Below are 22,248 nucleotides of genomic sequence, written 5' to 3'. Positions count from 1 at the left end.
TCCTCTTGTGGCCTTACCCTAAAGGGAGCCAAAAAGCCCTTCACAAGCAATTATATGCCTGAAATCAGAAGGTATTTACTTGTCTCATGCCATACACACAGCACTGCCTAGATACCAAAAATTTGAGTTTTAATCCTCCCATAAGGCATCATGGTGGAGACATGCAAATCACTCCTTTATGTCCCTTTGGCCAACTATTCATCCACAATCGCTGGTTTACAGCACAGATAGAGCCTAATGGTTCAGAGCCATATATCCAAACTTGCAGACAGCCTGTTTCAATTTTGTTATATACCTTCTGATTTCAGAAGGCTACACTTTGCATGTAATTGCTTGTGAAGGGCTTTTTGGCTCCTTGTAGTCCTTCTCACTCTAACCAGGTTCGGTTTTCCATTTTGCTACTCTCCAATTCCTACCCCATCAGAAGCCATGATCCAATATCTTGCATCGATGAGATCTAACAAGATTGAAACAGGCTGTCTGCAAGTTTGGATATATGGTTCTGAACCATTAGGCTGTATCTGTGCTGTAAACTAGTAGTTCTGGATGCATAGTTGGCCAAAGGGACATAAAGGAGTGATTTGCATGTCTCTGCCCATGATGCCTTATGGGAGATAAAACTCTCATTTTTGGTATCTAGGCAGTGCTGTGTGTATGGCATGAGACAAATAAATACCTTCTGATTTCAGAAGGCTTCACTTTGCATTTACATAAAAAGATAACCACAATAACAAATACTATTTTTTTTTTTTATCTTTCCTGCAAAGAATCTATTTTGCAATTATTAATCCTTGGGCCAATAAAGCCTATATAAGGGGTAAAGTGCAAAATGGCGCTGCCATTCAAAAGAGTAAAAGTAACAAGTCAAAATAATAATTTTTACTATGAATTCTGTAGTGAGTGCCACCTCTTCAGTACAGGTTAGCAATACATACTGCTTATTTCATCAATCTGAACTTCTGCAGCATAGAACAATAAGTAAAATAATGAGGCCTGTATTTGTAGAGTTATTTTATGAACTATTTATTTGAATAGTTTTGCATTTATGACAACTAGAAGTTTATACTGGGAACAAAGTTACAGTACAGTAACACGGAACAACAAAAATGCACACAATTGGAGTCCACTGGCCATATCTGCTGTTGGATGTAACATTACAAATTACAGTTAATAGAACTATATTCCTGGATATCACATTGAGGCAAATCCTGAAAACACCAGGATTTCTTCCCCAGTACCAGATTTGCGTGCCAGAGTCAATTTGGCATAATAAGATAAAATTGGTCCATGGTGATTAGGAAGAGTTCATTTTGAATTTTCATTTTGAATACCTGCCTGCTCTTCCCAATGAAGTATCAGGGTAGCTGGCAAATTTGCTGCTGGCATGAGTTTGTACATTAGGCAGACTGGTGCATGTAAACCTCTCATAATTGTATTCTAGGTGTCAAAAATAAAAGCAACGTGTTCTTCAATGCCCCCGATATCAATGTTTTACATAGATCTTTGGAACCTGCCAACCATCCGGTGCTTTCTCTAGCCCAGCCTTCTTCCAGATGCGTTTTAAGTCTTTCTCAAATCGTGCCTGCAAAGACATGAGCAATAAAAATATTACACAGACAGAAATGAATAGCTACACAGATCAAGAAAGGTCATTCAATCCAGAAGTTTACTAGTAAGGCATATAATGAAATGTTTGTCCTCCCACCATGGGGAGCAATGACAGCAACACAAGACAAGGGTGCTTCGTTACTAAAACAACTTCTAAATTGTACTAGTGCATCTGCCCCTAGCAACCAATCATATTTTTAGTTTTATTTGACAAATTATTGATTGGTTGCTATGGGCAACTGTTCTGGTGCATATCAGTGCTAAAATGGCTAGCAGAGCCAGTAATAAAAGTCAATAACACCTTCATCAGAATTAAGGCAAATAGCACAAATACATAGAGAACATAAAATAGAGGGAGGGGACCTGTTATTCATAAAGCATGGGATCTGGGGCTTTTCATGTAAGGGCACATTCTGTAATTTGAAACTCCATAACTCAAGTCTAATAATCATTTAAACATTAAATAAACCCAGTAGGATTGTTTGTGCCTCCTATAATGGATAAGTAAACCTTTAAAATAAGAGAATGTAAAAATGATGAGAGCGCTATTCTAAGCACTTTTGCAATTTAAATTCCTTTTTTTTAATCCAAGATATTAAAGGGATTCTGTCATGATTTTTATGTTGTAGTTTTTATTTCTAAATTACACGGTTTACACTGCAAATAATTCCCTCTACAATGTAATTCCTAATCCAACAAGTGTATTTTGTTTTAGTTGTAATATTGGTGTGTCGGTAGCCATCTCAGGTCATTTTGCCTGGTCATGTGCTTTCAGAATGAGCCAGCACTTTAGAATGGAAATGCTGAATGTGTCGCATGACTGGGGGCAGCTGGGAAACTGACAATATGTTTAGCCGCATGTCAGAACATAACATTAGAGAACTACTATACGCCTGAAACTGTGAGGCTCAATTGCTGGAGAGCTGAACATATGAGACACAGATCACTGCTATTATTTAGCAGACTATACAAAAATGCCCCAAAATAGCATTCCAACTACTCACTTTCCAGTCTTTTCTGTGAAAGAAATATAAACATTTATATAACGGTAATCTCTGAAGGCATATACAGTATTACAGCAATAGAGATGTTTCAAATGGGAATGGATTGTTTAATGACAAACATAACCATGTGATTGTGTTGCATTATATTTATCTACATTTACAGCTCCATACCTGTCGCCTGCGCCTCCGTCCATCTTGTATCTTACGTTTTAAAAATTTCATGCGCTTCTGCAGCTTTTTGTATTTGTGTTTGTTCATCTTTCTCCTTCGAATCTTCAGGACATTCTTACATTGCACTATATTCTGCTGGTCTGTGTTCTCATCAATATCTTTATCATCCTGATGTGTGGGGCATGTATAGGAATTATCTTGCTCCTGTGGCTCTATTTGAGAATGTACAGCCTCAGGCTTGGGCAGAGAGTAGCGGCTAGTAAGTAAACTTTCCAAAGGGCTTACGGACATCATGCGTGGTACCAGAATGTCATCGAGCTCTGGTTCAAAGCTCAACCAGTTATGTGGGGGAACCTGCTGTCTCTGAGTCAGTTGAGAGCTGTAACCCGCACAAAGAATTTTGCGGTTCACAAACGCTGAGCAACTCCGTGGTACGAGGCATCCTAGAAAGATATATAAAAAGATATATTTAATTTTGCCTGCAGTCAACCAAATAAATTCCATATAAAAGCACTGGCACACCATGGCTGTGGTTAAAAAGTTCAATGTTAAATTCAGTTTCCTTTCAGTGCTCCTCCATAAGAAATAAATAACAAATTAAAAGGTTTACAGTCATTTTCTTTTCTTGCAAATTTAAAAACCTATAAGCAGAGCAAAGCATTTAATGAGCAGTCTAAATACACCTATTGCTTCTATTCTGCTGTCAAATTCCAAGTTTCTATAACATGCAGAATAACACAGACTTTTTTACTGTAACCTTTACAGCCCTTAGAACAAGGTGGCTTCAGAAAGACCTCAAATTATATTTCAGCCTCACTCAGTCTCTGTCGAAACATAGACAAATGAAAACATATATGTGCAGAACAGTTTTTACTGTTATATACAAACAGCTCTTATTGAGGTTGCTTGGTTGGGGTGTCAGAACATTAACATTGCTCCTTTACATCTTCAGACCACAGTGAAATGCAGCACAAAAAGTGAATTTTGAGTTCTTAAATATAATACAGCTGCAGTTGGTTGCCTAGATTCACTCCTGAATTTCATGGTGCTATGAAGAATAAAAAAGCATGAATTCCCTATTGCAAATAGAACTCTATATACAGTATGTTAAGTCCTGGCTGTAGACAATCTGCCATGGTACTTTGTTGTTACCTGCAAGTCTTGTAGCTGAAGCAAAGCGTGAGGTTAGCCGTGTAAGCCACATAGTGGAGGAGGAAGTAATTTGGTCAGTTCAGGATCAGGAATCTCTCCCTGCAAGACAAGGTAACATTTACTGCTCACCTGTTTAAAAGCAAACCTCTTATTGGTTGCCATTGTTTACTGCACATGGGCAAACGTAGTGCCTTTGTCATATAGGGTATTAGAATACATTAACATGTATGTTAAGCCAAAAACACACAGAAAACTGGCATAAAATGCCAATTTATATACCAATGGTGTTATATTAACCCTCAGTACAATGCTTTCAAGGTCAGTTTTATCTTTCAAATTGGACTATATTACCTACATAATCACTTGCTGCAAAAAAAATAGAAGCAGGAATCAAATGGAACAACAAGATCATGTAAATATAGTCTGTCATCACAGGTAAGAGTCTCTAGAGCTGTTTATAATCATCCCAGCCAGAATTAAAAAGCATTGTATGATAAGTGAGTCCCTTAAAGCAGTGGTTCACCTTTTGGTTAACTTTTAGTATGTTATAGATTGGCCAATTCTAAGCAACTTTTCAATTGGTTGTATCATGTTTAATTATTTGCCTTCTTCCTCCAGCTATCAAACGGCTGACCCCATCTAAAAACAAATGCTCTGTAAGGCTACAAATGTATTGTTACTTTTTATTACTCACCTTTCTATTCAGACCCCCCCCTCTCCTATTCATATTCCAGTCTCTCATTCAAATCAATGTAAGGTTGCTAGGGGAATTTGGACCCTAGCAACCAGATTGCGGATATTGCAAACTGGAGAGCTGCTGAATAAAAAGCTAAATAACTCAAAAACCACAAATAATAAACAATTAAAACCAATTGCAAATTATGTCAGAATATCACTCACTATAGCCTACTAAAAGTTTATACAAAGGTGAAGCACCCCCTTTAAGTCGTGTAATGCACGTACCCCACACGCTTTCAGCCAGGACCCCTATATTTACACACACACAACACAAACTATATCCAAGGACCCTCTAATAAAACATTGACCCAAGGGCACACCTCCAGCACTATTATCCAGGGACTCCGATCCTGAAGGTATTTGATTTTCTCAGAAGCCTCAACCACTAGCTTTCAATCATGAACTCACGTCAAACATATGAGCAAAGGTCTAACTAACTAACTAACTAACTAACTAACTAACATTTACACTGTTATGCAAACTCACGCCATACAGCGTTTCTCACAAATGGTTAAGCTTACACATGACAGGCTCACTGTCTGACCCCCGTCCGTCTTTTACAAAGATATCCTGTCCTCCCCGCAAACCATTCCCCTTTCTCGCAGCTGCTCTTGCAAAGGTTCCGGACGGATAGCGCTCCCTCTGGTGTCCAATGTGTGTCACTGCAGCCGGACGGCGGATATTGCAGCAGCAGCAGAGTTCCATTGAGATGGATTCAGCTGTACTAGCAGGACAGAGTTCAGTGCATAGTATTTCCTCGCGGTGCTTGATATAAACAGTGTAGTAAAAAAGTGGTTCCTTCCCATTGCAATGTTTACTTCAGATGCATGGTGCTATTAGCCCCAACCAGGCCCAGATTGGGATTTCCAATAGGCCCTGGCATTGACACAGAGGCCTAAACAGACCCCACCATTCTGAGATTATTTGCAAATTGGTTTTCATTTTTTATTATTTGTGGGTTTTGGGTTATTTAGCTTTTTATTCAACAGCTCTCGAGATTTCTATTTAAGCAATCTGGTTGCTAGGGTTCAAGTTACCCTAGCAACCATACATTGATTTGAATGAGACTGGAATATGAATAAGAGGGGACCTGAAAAGAAAGATGAATAATAAAAAGTAGCAATAACAATGCATTTGTAGCCTTACTGAGCATTTGTTTTTAGATGGGGTCAGTCCCCTCCCCATAGTGTAATATTAATGCTGCAATGCTTAAAAAGGAGAAGGAAAGCTACCAGACCGTTTATTGCCGAATAGATTAGCCACAATAGTGCAAGCTAGAACACTATATTTATTCATTAGAATGCTTCACCATACCTGAGTAAACAGCTCTCTCTGTTTGTTTAGGATAACAGCTGCCATATTTGCTTGGTGTGACATCATTTCGTGCCTGAGACTCTCCCTGCTCACTCATAGCCCTGGGCTCAATTTACAGCAAGGAGGAGCAAACGGAGCATGCTCAAGCCCTAGCCCTGGAGGTTTATGCTGAAAACAGAACGTCTGATACAGAAGCCCATGTGTACACGATAGAAAGAAAGAAATGCAGTGTTTCTTTTGTCAAGGACTCAGAGCAGCATTACCTTGAGGGTTTACTGGTGTATTTATATAGGCCTTTCTGATAAAGCTTACTTCGTTTTACCCTTTCCTTCAACTTTAACCTCTTGTCATTAACACAGTAAATATTGTATTTGAATATTTTGAGGAATAATTTGCTTTAACACATTTCCCTGAATGCTACATTGTTTTCCTGGTCCCCAGAAAAAAATATAATAGGGGTTCTATTGTATATTAATGCACAGTAATAATAATATGCTGTTGAGTGGAATTTTATAAGATGAATCCAATGTTACAGCCAGTCTGTGTCTGGTTGTACTGTTGCCTTTCGGGGCCCCTAGAAGCACATTCATAATGTTTGACTGTAGATATTCATAAATATTTAAAGGGGTTGTTCATCTTCCAACACTTTTTTCAGTTCCCTTGTTTTCAGATTGTCCACCAGAAATGACTTTTTCAACATACTTTCTGTTTTCTATTTGTGACCATTTTTCTAATAATAAAGTGTAAACTTTCATTTTTCACCTTTTTATGTCTTTCTGAAGCAGCTCTGGGAGAAGGGGGTCACTGACTCTGTAACTGATCTAAATTGATACATTTAGTAGTGGATACATTTCTTATCTTTGTCCCTGCTGAGGAGAATCCCTTAGTTATATTAAAGGCAGCTGTTAGAATTGATACAATAGTTGCTAATACTCCAGAGATACTGCTGAGAAATGTATCAGCTAATGTAGCAAATTGTTACAGTTCAAAATCTGCACCTAAATTACTGAGCTGCCAGACTGAATCCGGAGACAGGAAAATTAAACTTTAAACTTAAATTGAGATGAAAAGCAATTGAAAAATGTCTTTATTTTATGTTATAACAACCCTTAAATCCATATGCCTCATCCTCCCCTGTGGATAATACAACAACCTCCCAACACATGATTAAACACTTTAGGGGCCCTTAACAACAATTTCCAAATGCTAATAACCCCAAGAATAAACCCCTTACAGGCTTACATTTCACAGGTAGCATAGGGCAAGCAGAGAATGGCACACCCAAGCAGCACTGGGCAAGCAGAGAATTGCACACCCAAACAGCACTGCGCAAGCAGAGAATGGCACACCCAAGCAGCACTGAGTAAGCAGAGAATGGCACAAACAAGCAACTCTGGGCAAGCAGAGAATGGCACACACAAGCAGGACTGAGTAAGCAGAGAATGGCACACACAAGCAGAACTGAGCAAGCAGAGAATGGCACACACAAGCAGCACTGAGCAAGCAGAGAATGGCACACACAAGCAGCACTGAGCAAGCAGAGAATGGCACACCCAAACAGCACTGAGTAAGCAGAGAATGGCACACGCAAGCAGCACTGAGTAAGCAGAAATTGGCACACGCAAGCAGCACTGGGCAAGCAGAGAATAGCACACGCAAGCAGCACTGAGTAAGCAGAGATTGGCCCACACAAGCAGCACTGGGCAAGCAGAGAATGGCGCACACAGGGAGGGAAGGCAGAACAGAGCAGGAGACAGGGAAAGTTAATATGTACTACATACAGTGACACAGTGTTGGTGCTCCATTAGCATTTTGTATAAAATGTGAACAGGAGAACAATGTGGCAGTTTCAGTCTGGATCTCAGGTGTGAATAGTACAGACCTTTAGGATATAAACAATAGAGGTGTCACAAGTGTGAACAATACAGGGGATTAGTCAGAATTTGAGGTTTAAACAATGCAGGGTCTAGTTAATCTCTGTAGTGATACCTTTTAAATATTACATATGGTAAGCAGACACAGCATATGTGGGGGGCCACAGCCGCCAGTTGGACAGCCCTGCTATAGGGGAAACAGACCCACCTTTTCACTGGCCCACCGTGACCACAGGGTCTCCTTCATCTGTAGTTACACCCAGTGTCGGACTCGGGTATCCAAGGCCCACCGGGCTGCCACCCCAAACACAAGTGCAACCCATTAATAACTGTTGTGCCATTATGTAAATTCCATACAATTGTGACACTGTAAAATGTGGATTAACATTGATATATTAATACAGCGTAGCGCAGTGGAGCTCTTGGGTGCCATGTTTTAATTGCTCATGGAAGTGAGCGCCAACACAGGTTTTTCATACATGCGCAGTTGGAGCCAGTCTGGCATGCGTGCCTACTGCTCAAGCACTGGAAAACTTTGAAGATTGCCAAAGGAAAAGAAGAGGATCCGAAGATGACACCCAAGAGCTCAGCTGCGCTACCCTTCATGAATATGGCAAGGTTAATGCCAGGGAAACTTTTTCAAGTAAGGTACTAAGGAGAAAGAAAGCAGGGGCCAATGGAGGGTAGGGGATTTTTTTCCTTTAAGTTTATGTTTTCCATTATTAAAGCTGTAAGATGCACATTGAATCTTAAAGTCACCCGGAGCCATTCACAACTTCCCTGTTTTCTAAGAAAAATAAAAATGCATTTCCCGTCCAGATCAAGGAAATTTCATAAGCTGGCCAAATTGCAAGATCACCAAAAAGTCAGTGGATCCGTATATCATTGTAAGTATTGTTTTGTATGCCTAAAAAAATTATTGTATTCCTCAAACTTTCCAGCTGAAACATTGAACTGGGTCTGGGATCCTGCCTTTTCAACCGGTGGTGACCTGAATGACAGAACAGGGAACAAACTAGGCTTACTTGAAAGATGCCAACTACCAAGCCTGCAAGCCCTGAAAATGGTTCCGTATCATCTGTGCAAGCCTATATTTAGCAACAGGGATCTAACAAACTGGAACTTTTGTAAAGATGTTAATTAAGCTCTTTATCATACAGGCATGGCGTCCATTATCCTGAAACCAGTTATACAGAAAGTTCAGAATCACAGGAAAGTCCCGTCAAATATATATTTTTTTTAAAAATGATTTCCTTTGTCTCTGTAATAAAACAAATTGCAACCCCCCCATTGAATATTCCCTACTGATTTTCAGCACTGTCATTTGACATGCCTGATTTAATCAATACAGACCGGTTGGATAATATATCTGGAGGACAGGTGTAAACGGCTATAACAAGGCAGAAACCAAAACAGCAAATAGAAAATTTCATATTTTAATGAAACTGAGAAATACAGCTTGGATACCAATAAAACTGATATAAACCATGGCTGTGCTTGGTTTTTAACAGCTATTATACAAGCAGAATGACAGCTGTTAACATTCTTTAAGCTATCAATATCCTGAGTACACCTGCATTGTTTTAGGACAATAAAACCGTTGAAAAATGAAATGTGACTGCCCGTGGCCTGCACGCGGCTTTTAATATTAAAAAAAAAAAAAAAAAGCAAAAATACTTTACAGAATATTTGGAGAAGGGGTGGTGCTTATTCATTCAGGTAAGTAACAAGCAGATATTTAACAGACCAAAGTGATGCATAAGGTCATGTTCCCATTGCAAGATCAATCTTTGGGTATAACCTAATATAGGCATACTCTGCATTAAGAATGGGTTTTACATTTCTAAATGTATTGGTACAAAGGGAAAGTATACCACTTGCTATAAAAATCAGAATTCCCTTCTTTCTTGAATGCTTATCAAAAATATAAACTGCATCCGCTACGTTCCTTTGATTAACAATCTGCAGGATCACACAGCAGCAAGACAGCCATTTTTCCAATAAAATGTTAAAGGCCTAGTAAAAGCCACTGCACTGTTTTATTAGCTAGCACCATAGGTTGTCATCACTGCCGTGTAGTTTTCCAACAAATTAGATATACAAATATATACAACTTTTCCTGCAGCAATTAAACTTGGCACATTATTTCATTCAGAGGTGAGAAATGCCAGAGCAACATAGAATAAATGTCCAGTGTGAGTTTTATCTTCTGTGATGACTGTTGCTGTGATATTCCCTGTCACGGCCTCTGTGGCTAACTCTGTCATAAGACCGAGAACGCTCTCGTCTGTAGTAGTGGTCTTTTTTCTTGTATTTTCCAGAGTCTGAACTATCACGGGAACGACTGTGAGAGGGTGAGGAGCTCCTGCTACGAGACCTTCTCTTGTGTCCCTGGTATTTATAATCACTGCTTTTCCCATACATATGGCCTTTTGTGCTATTGTAAGAGCCATGGTTTGGTTTGTGAGGCGGAGAGTCACTTCGGCTTCTTGAAGGACTGCGAGACTTTGAATCGCTGGATGGAGAATAACTCTCACTTTTCCTGTGAAATTAAAAGTAAAAATGTTTTACTATATAGCTTTTAGAATACAGAGCCTACTTTTGGCACATCATCCTAACATTAAACAAATAAAATGCCAGCTAGTTGTGACACTTGGATCAAATAAGTGTACATATTTGTTTCACAATGTGAATCTTGCAACTGTAAACCCCCCCACCCCTCCAATAACAGACAATAAAAGCAAGTCAGTCTGTACTTCTAGGAATCAATTTGTTTAGGCATTCATCAACAATGAAAGGAACCAGTAGAATTAAAGCTTTGAGAGCAGAGACTTCTGCAGGACCAACCAGACGTGTTAGTGAGAATATCTTAATTGAAAATAAATGCCTATTTGGGGAAACTGGTAATAAATTGAAAAGAAGAGAAAGCAGAATAACGAGAATAAATCACTGGTTATCGGTACAGCAGAACAGAAAGCAAACATAAAACATCAAATATAATGCTGTGACAAACATTAAATGATTGGCAACATTTTTAAAGCAATTCCACCCCCTTTATTTTGAATATGCAGATTACACTTCAGATTTGATTAAGTCTTTTATGGAGGGGTTAGCATCTGCTCAATTTGTTGGTGTATCATTATATAAGAAACAGAAGTATTTTTGTGGTCTAGGAAATATAAAAAAGTTACCTTCTTTTAGGTGACTGGGACCTAGATTGAGAACGTGAGTAGCTCTGATCTCTACTTCTGCTGCCACTTCGGCTTTCTCTTCCTTTGGACACTCTACTAAAAGAAATAAAGATGAAGTCACAGGCTGCAAAGTTTAACAATTGAGAAAAATGTTAATGCATATATGTACTAATAACAAATACACCAAATTTTGTTAACAAAAAGGCTCTCCACATCTCAGATAGTTAAAGTTATAAAAACGCAAATATGTTAAACATACCCGTTGACAGGACTGGATGATGTTGGTCGTTTTGTTCCATCAACTTTCCTTTTACAGTTTTTCAGAGCATGAACAGAGAAAGGTGAATGCTTGTTTGCTTTTAATTCATTTGGGGAGTCTGCAAAAATGAAGATAATTTAATTACTGAAAGATCAAAGCACACATACAAAAAAAAAAAAAAAAATTAGTTGACGAAATTACCATTTTTCAAGGGTGAAAATTCTGGAGCACTCTCTAAAAGAGGTGTTCCATCAGGCAGCAGTCCTTTTGCCTTTGCTTTAGCTTCCTCAATAAAAAGTTTTCTTTTCTCCACCTTACTTTCAAGAAGAGTAAGATCTGCCTGAAAAAAGATATTACATGGCTTAGAATATTTTTAATGACCTGTATTCCATGAGCAAATGTGGCAAGTATATATATGCTCTTTATATGCCAGTTTGCCAAACGGTTAAAGGAACAGTAACACCAAAAAATGAAAGTTCATATAAACAAGCTGCTGTAAAGCAATGGTGGAAATTGAAAAATGGCTATATGGCACAGGTTAACTAATAGATAACAGATAACACCATTAGACAGACAGAGCTAATTTGCTATCTGCTATGTAACCTGAGCCTTTTCTCCTTTGAATGGCTGCCCCCATTGCTATACAGCAGCTTATTTATATAAACAATAGTAGAGTTTCTGAAGCAAACAGCAGTTTTACCAGTGCAGGGCAACACTGCATTATATTTTCATTACTTTAAAACACTTATTTTTTGACGTTACTGTTCCTTTAAGGATAAAGCAGATTTTACAAAAGTCATTGGGGAGAAAACAAAAAAATGTTATGTTTTACCTTTTTTCGGGTGTAAAGTCTAAGAATTTGTAGACATATCTCCTTTATATCCTCTTCTGATGCACCAAACAAGTAAAACCAGTGAGGATGATTGGGTAGAGGGATCTAAGAAAGAAACATAAGATTAACTGTAAGCACATACACAATTTCATAGCAATTGTTTCAAATAATGGTTATGAAGGAACGTTTTAGGCTGTTTCAAGTTATTAAAGAGCTCTGTTTTTCTAACAATGCAGATTGTGCTATTTGACAGGGGGAGCAGTACACAATGAGAACAGATATATGTAGATCATGAGCTACTAGTAATTCTTATGTCTGCAGCGCAGCAGTTTTATATGAATTATATTATAACCAGGTGGTAGAAACGGATAACTTGACTAGAAGTAGACTACTGTTGACCACTGAAATGTATGACTATTTAGAATAGCATATAGAACGCCAGCTATAAAGTTCTGTTACACAGCCAGTCAATGTGTAGTACATGTATCTTTCATTTAGCATTCTAACATGGCTCACATTTGCCTACTTTATACTAATCAGAAGACAGGAAAATTTAAATAAAAGCATTTTATGCTACACAACACAACTATAGTTAGATAAAATCCATTAACAGAACTTTCAGCGTGCAAAGTTCATGGGCACGGAGTTCTAGCTTGACTAATAGTTGGCAGCCAGACATATTTCAAACACTTTCAAATGCTGGCAAATTACCAAACTAGATTTTAGTCTATAGTAAAATATAACCCACGTCTTGAACATTAGTGATCCCTATTAAATACGGGGGTTATGGAAAATCCTTAAAGGAGTCACTAACCTCTAGTGTTCTAGCAGCCAAGTAAATGCAAGCACAGGCAACGCTTTCTGGATTGAACCTCACAAAGACATCAGTACGCAAACTGTCATTCATGTAGTTCCTGGGGGGAAAAAAATAAAAATCTGCAGTTTTAGTAGGCTAGTTAACAGGCCTTCTAGAAATAATCTAATTGAATGCAAACTAGTAACTTCAGCAAGATAAAGAGGGTGTGCAGAAAGTATAAACTGTATTGGATGGAGAACCTAGTTTAACTTCTATTTGCATTTTAAAAAGGCCAAAAAAAAAAAAAAAAATTAAACAAATAATGAGGTTACAGATCACCAGAATAAGTGTACACCACTCTGTCTAGCAGTTTTCTGCAGCTGTAGAAAGGTCAATTCTCAATGCCAAAAATGTCCAGTTTATCAAATGTTTTTTCATGAAGAGCTTTTGAAGTACAAAGTAAACAAGCACATGGGCGTAGTGATAATCACTTCACATCAGCAGCTTTAACAAAAACTTAGTACGTTAATAAGACTCAAATTAATACTGAAAAAATAATTTAATGTCTAAATTGTACAAAAAATGCTTTGTTAAAATGAACTCATGTGACTAGTAAGCATTCACAATTATGAATACGAAAAGAAATGTAGCAGCACGTTAGAGGCTTTGCTGGTACTCCATAGGGAGAGGGAATAAAAATGGGTTTCAGTGGAGACAAACATTGAGCCAAATATACAAAACATGATAAAAGGTTTAACATGTATTGCATTCTAAAAGAAACACTGTAAATATTTAACAATATTCAACAGAATAGAAATATGAAACCAAGTAAAGCCGCAGCCACATTGCTCCGCTGTATGTATACCACCTGACCAGAGGTAGCCTTCTTTCTGGGGAACCTGCTTGGGATTGACTGAAGACGGCAGCTATCCCTGCACCAAAGCGCTTGGACAGCAGAGGAGAAGTCTTAGTCACTTACCCTCAGAGGCTAGCCTTTGATCAAAAGAGTACAGAAAACAAAAGTTAAAACAGGCTCTCCATCCTATGATTACAAAGTACCAGACATAGCAGTCAGAGTATCCCAGAAAATAACACATCCCCACCCTTTGTGATAAAGCATACAAGATAGAACAACTTGCTTATCCGCAATTTTTTTCCTTACTGATATTTTAAAATCAAATACCCAAAATATCAGAAAGTGTACAGAACCTAAGCCAGCCTCTCACAAGTATCAGTTTATAAATGCCAATAATATGCATGGCTTGACAGAAGCAAACATGTCATCTTCCAGGTTAGCAGCACTCGAACAGTGCTCATCACTCCAAATAGAGGGGAAAGCAGAAGAGATTACTGAGCAGCATTTCCCTTCAGCCAGTAGTACTCGGGTCTTGAGTGACCAGTGGGAAACCGCTGTGATTGTGAGAACTTAATGCCAGCAAGATACATACCGTATTGCTGTCTATAGTCCTACAGCCCTGTAAGCCACAGAAAAGTTCAACAATTAAGTCACAATTATCTACATTAGACACTTACCATGAAGTCTGGACCAGATGTTTATTACGTTCACACTCCAGCACCTGGAGATACATAACTATTATCTGAAAAAGACAGAACACATAAGAAATCCAATTAATCTCTGTATTGCATGACGTTAAAAATCACTACAATCAAATTTTAGAAAGCCCTTGCCCCACAACACTTATGACATTTTCAAAAACAAACTTTTTATTATTATTATGTATTTATTTAGCACCAACATGATTTTGCAGCGCTGTAAGGAGAACTGAAACCTAAAAATCCCATATTTTATATACTGAAATTACTGCACCAGCCTAAAGTTTCAGCTTCTCAATAGCAGCAATAATCCAGGACTTCAAACTTGTCACAGGGGGTCACCATCTTGGAAAGTGTCTGCGTCACTCACATGCTCAGTGGGCTCTGAGCAGCTGATCTTAGGGGTCGTCACAAATTAACCATCTGAAAATTAGGTTGGCCTGTAATATAAGCTGATGCTACAGGGCTGATTGTTAAATTCTGATGCTAATTACAGTAGTTTGAGTGGATATGTATTAATTATCTGTATTAATTACTAACCAGCCCTATATTGATATTTCTATTCTGTATAAACAGTTTATTGTGAGTGGGTCCCTAAGCTCGGCAAGTGACATCAGCACAGAGCATGTGCAGTGAATCAGCAGAAAAGAAGATGGGGAGCTACTGGAGCATCTTTGGAGACACAGATCTTCCCTGCTAAAGGGCTGTGGTTGTCTTAGGTACTGGTACAAATGCCCAAAACACAATGTATAACATTTCTAGATTACTTCTTTAGTTAGGCTTTAGTTCTCCTTCAGAAAATTCAGAAGTTTCAGTTACAAGACAATTGGTTAGAGGCGCAAATCTATACACACCTTATGTGGATGCTTCACATGCACACAAAAGCCCAGTTCCTTTAAGATTCGTCTCTCGGCTTTTATTATTTGATTCTTTAAATTAACATATTCTTGGTCCAAAATTAATGGTGTTGGCTTCCTGCAAAGGTAATATACACATAATTAAACAAAAGTGGAGAATGGAACATAAGTAGAACAAAAATGAAGGCTGGAAAATACTATATTCTATAGGTTAAATGTGCACTACATTAGCACAGAAACAATTACAGGTCTATGGTTTTGATATTGAATATAGGCTGATGGAAAGGACTTCACTTCTGGAAAATATGAATACATTTATTTTTTTTTACAGTGGATAATGGGCTGCTGCAAAGGACAAAATGCATGACTTTTTGTGCTAAATGGTGAAATGACAGCCTTTGAATTAACATAGGGACATTAGTGATCCACGAATCTTTAAAATGTATAAGAAAAAAAAATCCATTTATGTGGGGACTTACTGCTTCTCACGTAAATGTCGAAGGCGGTGAAACACATTTATCACATCCCTTATGCGCCTTGGAGCCTCCTCAATTTTAGATGCCAAATGCACACATGACATTGCAACATGCTGTTGGTGGGGAAAAAAAAACAAAAACTTATGGTAACAATAAGCTAACTATGTAGCCATTAGGTCATATGATGAAAAGAGAAACCACAAAGATTTGAACCTTTACTATGTTAGTTACGGAAATATTTGCTAAGTTCAGAAAATCAAACCAAGGTTGTTGGATGCATATGCTTACCTCCATTGAATGTTTTACAAAAGATTTTGTGTAGAAAAATCGTTGAAACAACACCTGTCCTGAAGCCATGGCCACCTAGTGAAATAAATAAATAAATAAAGATACCAAAAATAAGGGATGGTTTGTTTATGTTTTAAGGAAAAGTCTATCAAAACATACAGAATTATTCTAAAAACTGCATTTTTCGTCTTTATAACTGCATGCACAGTAATCTTCCAGAAAAACAAATTCATAACATACAATTAGGAACAATGGAAGACAGAACTACTTTAGGCATTTTAAGTGTGTGTTACTAACTAGAACCTATTTAAGTGCATGTTACCAAACTATAAATACAGTACCAAAGCATCTATATACTTAACAAAAGTCTATGAAAAAAAGCATTTAGGAAAAAAATACAACACACATACATTGATGGAAAGCTGGGTACCAAACAGATCATTACAGATTACCAAATTCCTTGTCAGCAAGGTCAAAAAAGTTTAGTATAATGTAAATGATAAAGTGAAGAGTACATGACGCATGTTCCTGCTAGACTGGGAAGGGCTGGCTTCCCAGCAGTGGAACAAAGGGCAGTTCACTTCTCAATTACATCATGATACACGTGTATACTTCCCCCTCCCAAGCATTTCAAACTCATCTTGGTTTCCTAGTAACATTACACAGAGCTCATTATACCGGCAAATGAGTCAGTGATCAAAAAAAAAAAGAGGAAGGAACGGTATGTTCGATTCATAAACAGGTCTGAAAATAAATTCATACATTAAAATGTAGATGCATTATTATACCCAGGATCTACAACACTGAAGCAGAAACAGCACATCTACAGTTAGTGGTTAGCAGTCTTGAACCCATAGGTCTTTTGCTCTTTAGCCGACAGCTGGAATAAGGTCTCAAGAATTAGAAAGCCGTAACTCCTACCATGAGAGCTGGCCCCCAAACCACACACCCTGTATATAAACCAGAAACGTCCTGCTATTTTGTGCTTTGGCAGTCTGACCTCTGGCCAGCACTTAAATTTTGTACCAGCGCATATGCAGAAAACAAAAATCATTATCAAATTGCCAATGTTGGCCAATGAGGTTTAAGACAGGCACCCAGTGCTTCCGAACTGTTACGTGTTTCAAATGAGGGGTGGGCATGTACAAAGGGTCCCTGCCAACCACAGACCGGCATTCACAAAGACATGCTTCAGTTCCACCTAATTCCTGCTGTACAATGCAGTGTCCATCAACTACCTGGTACAGCTTTGGGAAAGCAGCAAGCAGGAAGTGGATTTTTCAAATATCTTGTCCCCTCCCCCTCAAAAAAAAAAAAACAACAAAAACCCAAAACTTTGCACATTCCCTTTATATTTATAACAGTCCAAGGCACTGGCACATTCTAGTTATGTTTTTTTTATTTTTTACACAACCTGTCTGAGCAATTGTGCTGGGTTGTCATTTCCAGTTTAAACACATACGTTGTTGCCCCTTCAATACACCGCCCAGTAATTTGCTTCCCCCCCAACCACTGATTGGGCCCATAAATCCATATTTTGCAGTTTAACCCAGGTAACCCCTGTACTAAGCAAGTGCTCTGTGAACCTGCTCACTCAGGGGGATATAAGGGAAGACTGTGGTACATTATTTGAAAAGGCACTGGCCTGGTGTAATAGTGACTAGAATTACTGGGGTGCCAAACTACTAAGAACCCTCGGTGATTTTAGACTAACTTAGTTCGACCGGCTGATGTTTCTATCCACAAATAAATCTATCAAGCCCCACAGATTCCCAATTCATCCCCCAGGCATGTAAACCAGACTCAGAACTAAAGTAAGAGGCCATATTCCATAAGTAAAAAAAAAGGCAACCTATTCTTGCGGTGCAGTGAACCCAAATTACTTCTGTTCATCAGAGCTTACAATCTAAATGGCCAAGCAAGGAAACTCACGCTTTAAGAAGATAAAGAGATGAAAAACTTAGTGTTGAACCGTTCTAAAACTCTTTCAAGCACTGCCCGAGAGAATATATTCATAAAGCAAAGTGTAGGCTCGGGGTTTGCATAAAAGATTATGATTATACACACACTAATATCTATTTATATGTCTCACAGCCAGGTTGACGTAGAAAGCTGTGGCAAGAGTGTGAGGGCCATTGTTAGTAAAGAAGCACTCGGGCTAATAACGCAGGTCCCAAAATCAGTGACATCACATGCGGTACTATCAATATAAAACACATTAACTGTATAAACAATGTATTTACAACTGATAGGATAGAGCGACTAGTACGCCTGCCTAAACCCGCCTGAGCCATACATTCTCAGAGCGACGCATTGTGCGTCTTGAAACTCCAGCTCAGGCTTCGCCCCCCCAAACTAGGCCGCAGTACAGGCCAAACACATCCACTGTGCCGACAGCTGTACACATAGCGCCTCACGGCAGAACACTCCATCGCCTTTACACATTAGCAGGTCACAGGGCACCTACCTGCGGAAGTCGCAACAAAATGCCGGCTGCCTGGATCAACTCGCAGCCTACACAGCGAAGGTCGGTTTCGGTGTTCACGTCTAAACCATCCACGATGGACGGCGTCATGGCGCACCTCTCTTCAGGTATCAGACAATTTTCCAACGAGATCATCACACCCGAGTAAACCTTATCACCGATAAGAATTCCGTCGGAAGGGACAGCGCTGGAATTAGCAGCCATCTTCTTTTCTTCCATTAACTTAGTTTGCAAGCCGGCGCAACCGTGTGCTCCCAGTCTTCTCTTTAGAAAATGCCGGCGCCTCCCCCGCTGCGCTCCAATTGGGTGTTATACGTACCGCTTCTACATTGATTGGCTGACCAGCCTGTCGATTCATTCTTTGTGCTCCGAGAACGCCTTTGACGTCAGAATCTGTGCCCCCGGCTGCATTTCGTAAACTCCTCCCATTTCCGCAAGAGTGACATAAACAGGAGGCACCAAAAATAAAGGACGACGTCACCTGCTGTATGACACGTTTGTGGGTGGGAGGTGAAGTCTGTTTACAGGAAACACCGGTTTGTCTTGATACCAGTGTCTACATTTAGCTCCAGTTGTAAAAGAGCGGAATATGATTAAAAAAAAGTTAATAAACAGTCTTCACTATCCTTATATCATGTGTTCAGTTGTGCTTTATACTTTAGTGTTAGTATTAGGAATTTCACACATTCTCTCACAGATTACATGGGCTCCTTGAGTAAAGTTAGGGTAGCCACCTGTTCGCTTTTGACCCGAACAGTTCGGTTTTTGTAAGGCTTGTTTGGGTCTGAACTGGGTTTTCAGCCTCAGAGTTGAACTCCACAGGCTCATCCCTTGTTCCGATCGACGTTCCAAACCGACGCATGAGAGGAAGTAGATGCAAGGCGCCGGATAGGGTTGCCACCTTTCTGGAAAAAAATAACGGCTTTCCTATAGTCTTGCAGTTTTTTCCTATTAATAACATTGACATCAAGCATCATTTTTACCGGACACGTGGCAACCCTAGCGCCGGATGCGCAGAATATAATGGAAGTGATAGGAATGTCGGACCTCCAAACTGCGTGCATCGGACATGACTGTCGGATGAAGACGTGTGGCGTTCGCAACTTACAGTTGTGTCGGATGCACGCAGCTTGTAGGTCCAACATTCCTATTACTTCCATTATATTCGGTGCATCTGTGTCATTGCATCCACTTCCTCTCATCGCGTTGGATCAGAACAAGCCGCGCCGTGGAGTTCAGCCCTTAAAAAAACCCGAACAATAATCTGGTCAATATAGGAAAAACATTTAAATACCAACATACTCACCTCAACATGGCTTAGTTACTATCAAGTGCTGTTCATTTCTTATTATTACAGATACAAAAAAAAGCAAATTAATCAAAAATATATTTTTTCTAAATTAGTATTGCTGTGTTTCAGAGCTTTCTGGGTAACTGATTTCTGTATACAAGGCCGGAACTAGGGGTAGGCAGAAGAGGCAGATGCCTAGGGCGCAACGATTAGGGGGAGCTGGGCAGCTACCTCTTCTGCCTACCCCTAGACCGGACTCACCTGGAATTCAGCGTACGGTATGTGCCCCGAACAATGTTGCGCATGAGTGCGAGCAGCGCTACTGCGCATGTGCGAGCGTCGTTACTGCGCATGCGCACCAGCGTAGTTATTGCGCATGTGATGGGGGAAGGGAGGGGGCGAGCTGGCAGCTGGGCTGCCTTGGGCGCCCGGCTTGCCTGGTCCACCTCGGTCTGTATAATAGATCTCATACCTGTAATTAAAGGATTGGGCTTACTCATTAAGCAGAATATAGCTAGAGATAGGGTTGTCACCTGTGTGGTTTTGAACTGGGTATCAACACTTTAAAACATTGTGAAAACTGTTCCCAACTCTTATGTCATCATGCCTGTTCCTACATCACTGCCCCACTCCCAATGCTATCTGCCCTGGCCCCTCGTGTTCAGGTTTAGCCATCAGCAAAGGTGGCAACCCTAAGTAAAGTTTATGGATAAATCCACTCAGACACGCAAGACAATCAAATGTCCATTGAGAGTACCTCTACGTTGGATGTTGTGTCGTGAACTCCAGTACACTACAGAGTTGGGGGTGCAGTGCAAGCCTCAGTGCACATTGGGTCAAGGTTTGCTGTGTGCTCCAGTATGATGGGTTACTAAGCTAAAGATGGCCCATAAACCCAAAACATAGAGGAGCTGATGGTGTGCTTTGGGGTTATGAATACACCTTCAGCATCAATTCACAGCATGTTTTAGGAGTATGCTACACCCAGTAAAAAACAATGGGGATGAGGGCGCACCCTGGACAGTAATGGGGTTGCATGGTGCACCTAAAGTATTGGAGCAGAAGATAGGCAGTATGGTTGGTGTAGGGGTCATTCTCCTTAAATTAACTTTTAGCATGATTTGGACAATAGTATTCTATAGTAAATGTGCGGTTGTGTTTTTTTTCATCGTTTGTCTGGTTGCTAGATAACATTTTAAATTGCAAATAAGTAAAAAATAAATACATAAAATAAAAACAAATTTGAAAAAGCTAATAGGCCAATATGTAATATGCTAAAAGGTTGCTTAGGTGGACTTGCCTTGATGCAGGCAGATGAATTACAGTATGTGAATTGCCGGTGGCAGTTATTACTGTGTCCTTAGCCAGAATGTACCTTTAATTCGCACACTGAACCGCAGTAGGTATATGACAATTTAAAGTAGCATTTAACATATTTAAATTTGGAGTGAATTGTTAGCAATCAGATGTCATTTCATTTCCAAAAGAATAAGAAATACAGTAACACTTTGTCTTGCACTATTTACAGATACAGTGCCAATGGCTGTCACCGTCTCTATTGGTGAATCTCATTGGAAAATTCTCAGAAAAAACAATAACCAAAGCAGTTCCTTTCACACACTGTTCTTAAAGGGAACTTTAATGCCTCAGAATCATACGAGCAATCCAATACAGTAGAATAGCTACGGTATAATGTTCTAGGACTTTGATCACCTACTAAAGCTGTATGTTGTCACACTTATGGGAATAGCTACATGGCAGGAAACAGATGGGTAAAGAACGATTGCCAAGATCTTCTTTGCATTGAGCTGATGTATGAATATCTTTACTGTTCTCATGGCTTTAGTAGACTAAATTAATCATTTTTAATTTCCCTATAAAATTGAAGCAATAAAGTTGTTTGGAATATACAAAGCAGCTTTTAACTGGCAACAGCCACCTGCATATTACATGTTTCCAAAGGGTACCCTCTTCATCTGTATTTTGGGGCTCTGCTGACCACTGGAAAGACAGGGAATGTTACGGCTAGGGCCAGACAATGTTTATTAATGGGGAATCTGCTGCGCTGCTGCTAGGAGGGACAATTTCCAAACTACCCACCCCTAGGCTGGCTGTCTCCTGAGCCCCTCCCCCAATGCATGTACAATCTTACTGTTTCAGTAGGCTCCTCTGCTCTTTGCTCCAGGTGTCCCAGTGAGTATAACAGATGCATCTGGGCAGCATGCCACCCCTAAAAATTTTCCGCCCGGGCCTTTGTGCAAAATTTCACGTTTCGCCACCTAAGTCCTCCACGTCTGCCTGCACCCAAGTGGAAATGCTTCCAGGTGCAGGCAGAGCAGGAGCGGAAGAGCACTGGGC

The 22,248-nt window shown here is 39.5% G+C and overlaps 2 protein-coding genes across 7 annotated transcripts; both read right to left on the bottom strand.

Annotated features, from left to right (window-relative positions):
- Positions 1–998: 998 nt before the first annotated feature.
- Positions 999–5,244, bottom strand: aurkaip1.L (aurora kinase A interacting protein 1 L homeolog). Of its 3 annotated transcripts, none has more exons than NM_001096818.1 (4): positions 5,195–5,244; positions 3,936–4,034; positions 2,784–3,226; positions 999–1,582 (listed from the first exon to the last, which is right to left on the bottom strand). In NM_001096818.1, exons 2-4 carry the CDS (start codon positions 3,985–3,987, stop codon positions 1,484–1,486), a joined length of 594 nt encoding a protein of 197 aa, NP_001090287.1. In that variant the 5' UTR covers positions 3,988–4,034; positions 5,195–5,244; the 3' UTR covers positions 999–1,483. The 3 variants fall into 3 exon arrangements, with proteins under 3 accessions (NP_001090287.1, XP_018080147.1, XP_041424533.1); XM_018224658.2 differs by lacking the exon at positions 5,195–5,244 and adding an exon at positions 4,994–5,191 and having other exon boundaries at positions 1,008–1,582; XM_041568599.1 differs by lacking the exon at positions 5,195–5,244 and adding an exon at positions 5,160–5,184 and having other exon boundaries at positions 1,008–1,582.
- A 4,037-nt stretch (positions 5,245–9,281) lies between these two features.
- ccnl2.L (cyclin L2 L homeolog) lies at positions 9,282–18,920 on the bottom strand. Of its 4 annotated transcripts, none has more exons than XM_018224640.2 (11): positions 18,582–18,920; positions 16,115–16,189; positions 15,830–15,939; positions 15,348–15,468; positions 14,473–14,537; positions 12,958–13,057; positions 12,144–12,248; positions 11,513–11,651; positions 11,312–11,429; positions 11,053–11,148; positions 9,282–10,403 (listed from the first exon to the last, which is right to left on the bottom strand). In XM_018224640.2, the coding sequence occupies exons 1-11, from the start codon at positions 18,816–18,818 to the stop codon at positions 10,064–10,066; spliced, it is 1,506 nt and encodes a 501-aa protein (XP_018080129.1). In that variant the 5' UTR covers positions 18,819–18,920; the 3' UTR covers positions 9,282–10,063.
- Positions 18,921–22,248: the final 3,328 nt, after the last annotated feature.

This window comes from Xenopus laevis, chromosome 7L, assembly GCF_017654675.1.
Source record: "Xenopus laevis strain J_2021 chromosome 7L, Xenopus_laevis_v10.1, whole genome shotgun sequence".
NCBI classification, from domain to species: domain Eukaryota; kingdom Metazoa; phylum Chordata; class Amphibia; order Anura; family Pipidae; genus Xenopus; species Xenopus laevis.
The sequence above is the reverse complement of the archived record's forward strand: the minus strand, read 5'-3'. Positions and strand labels throughout refer to the sequence as shown.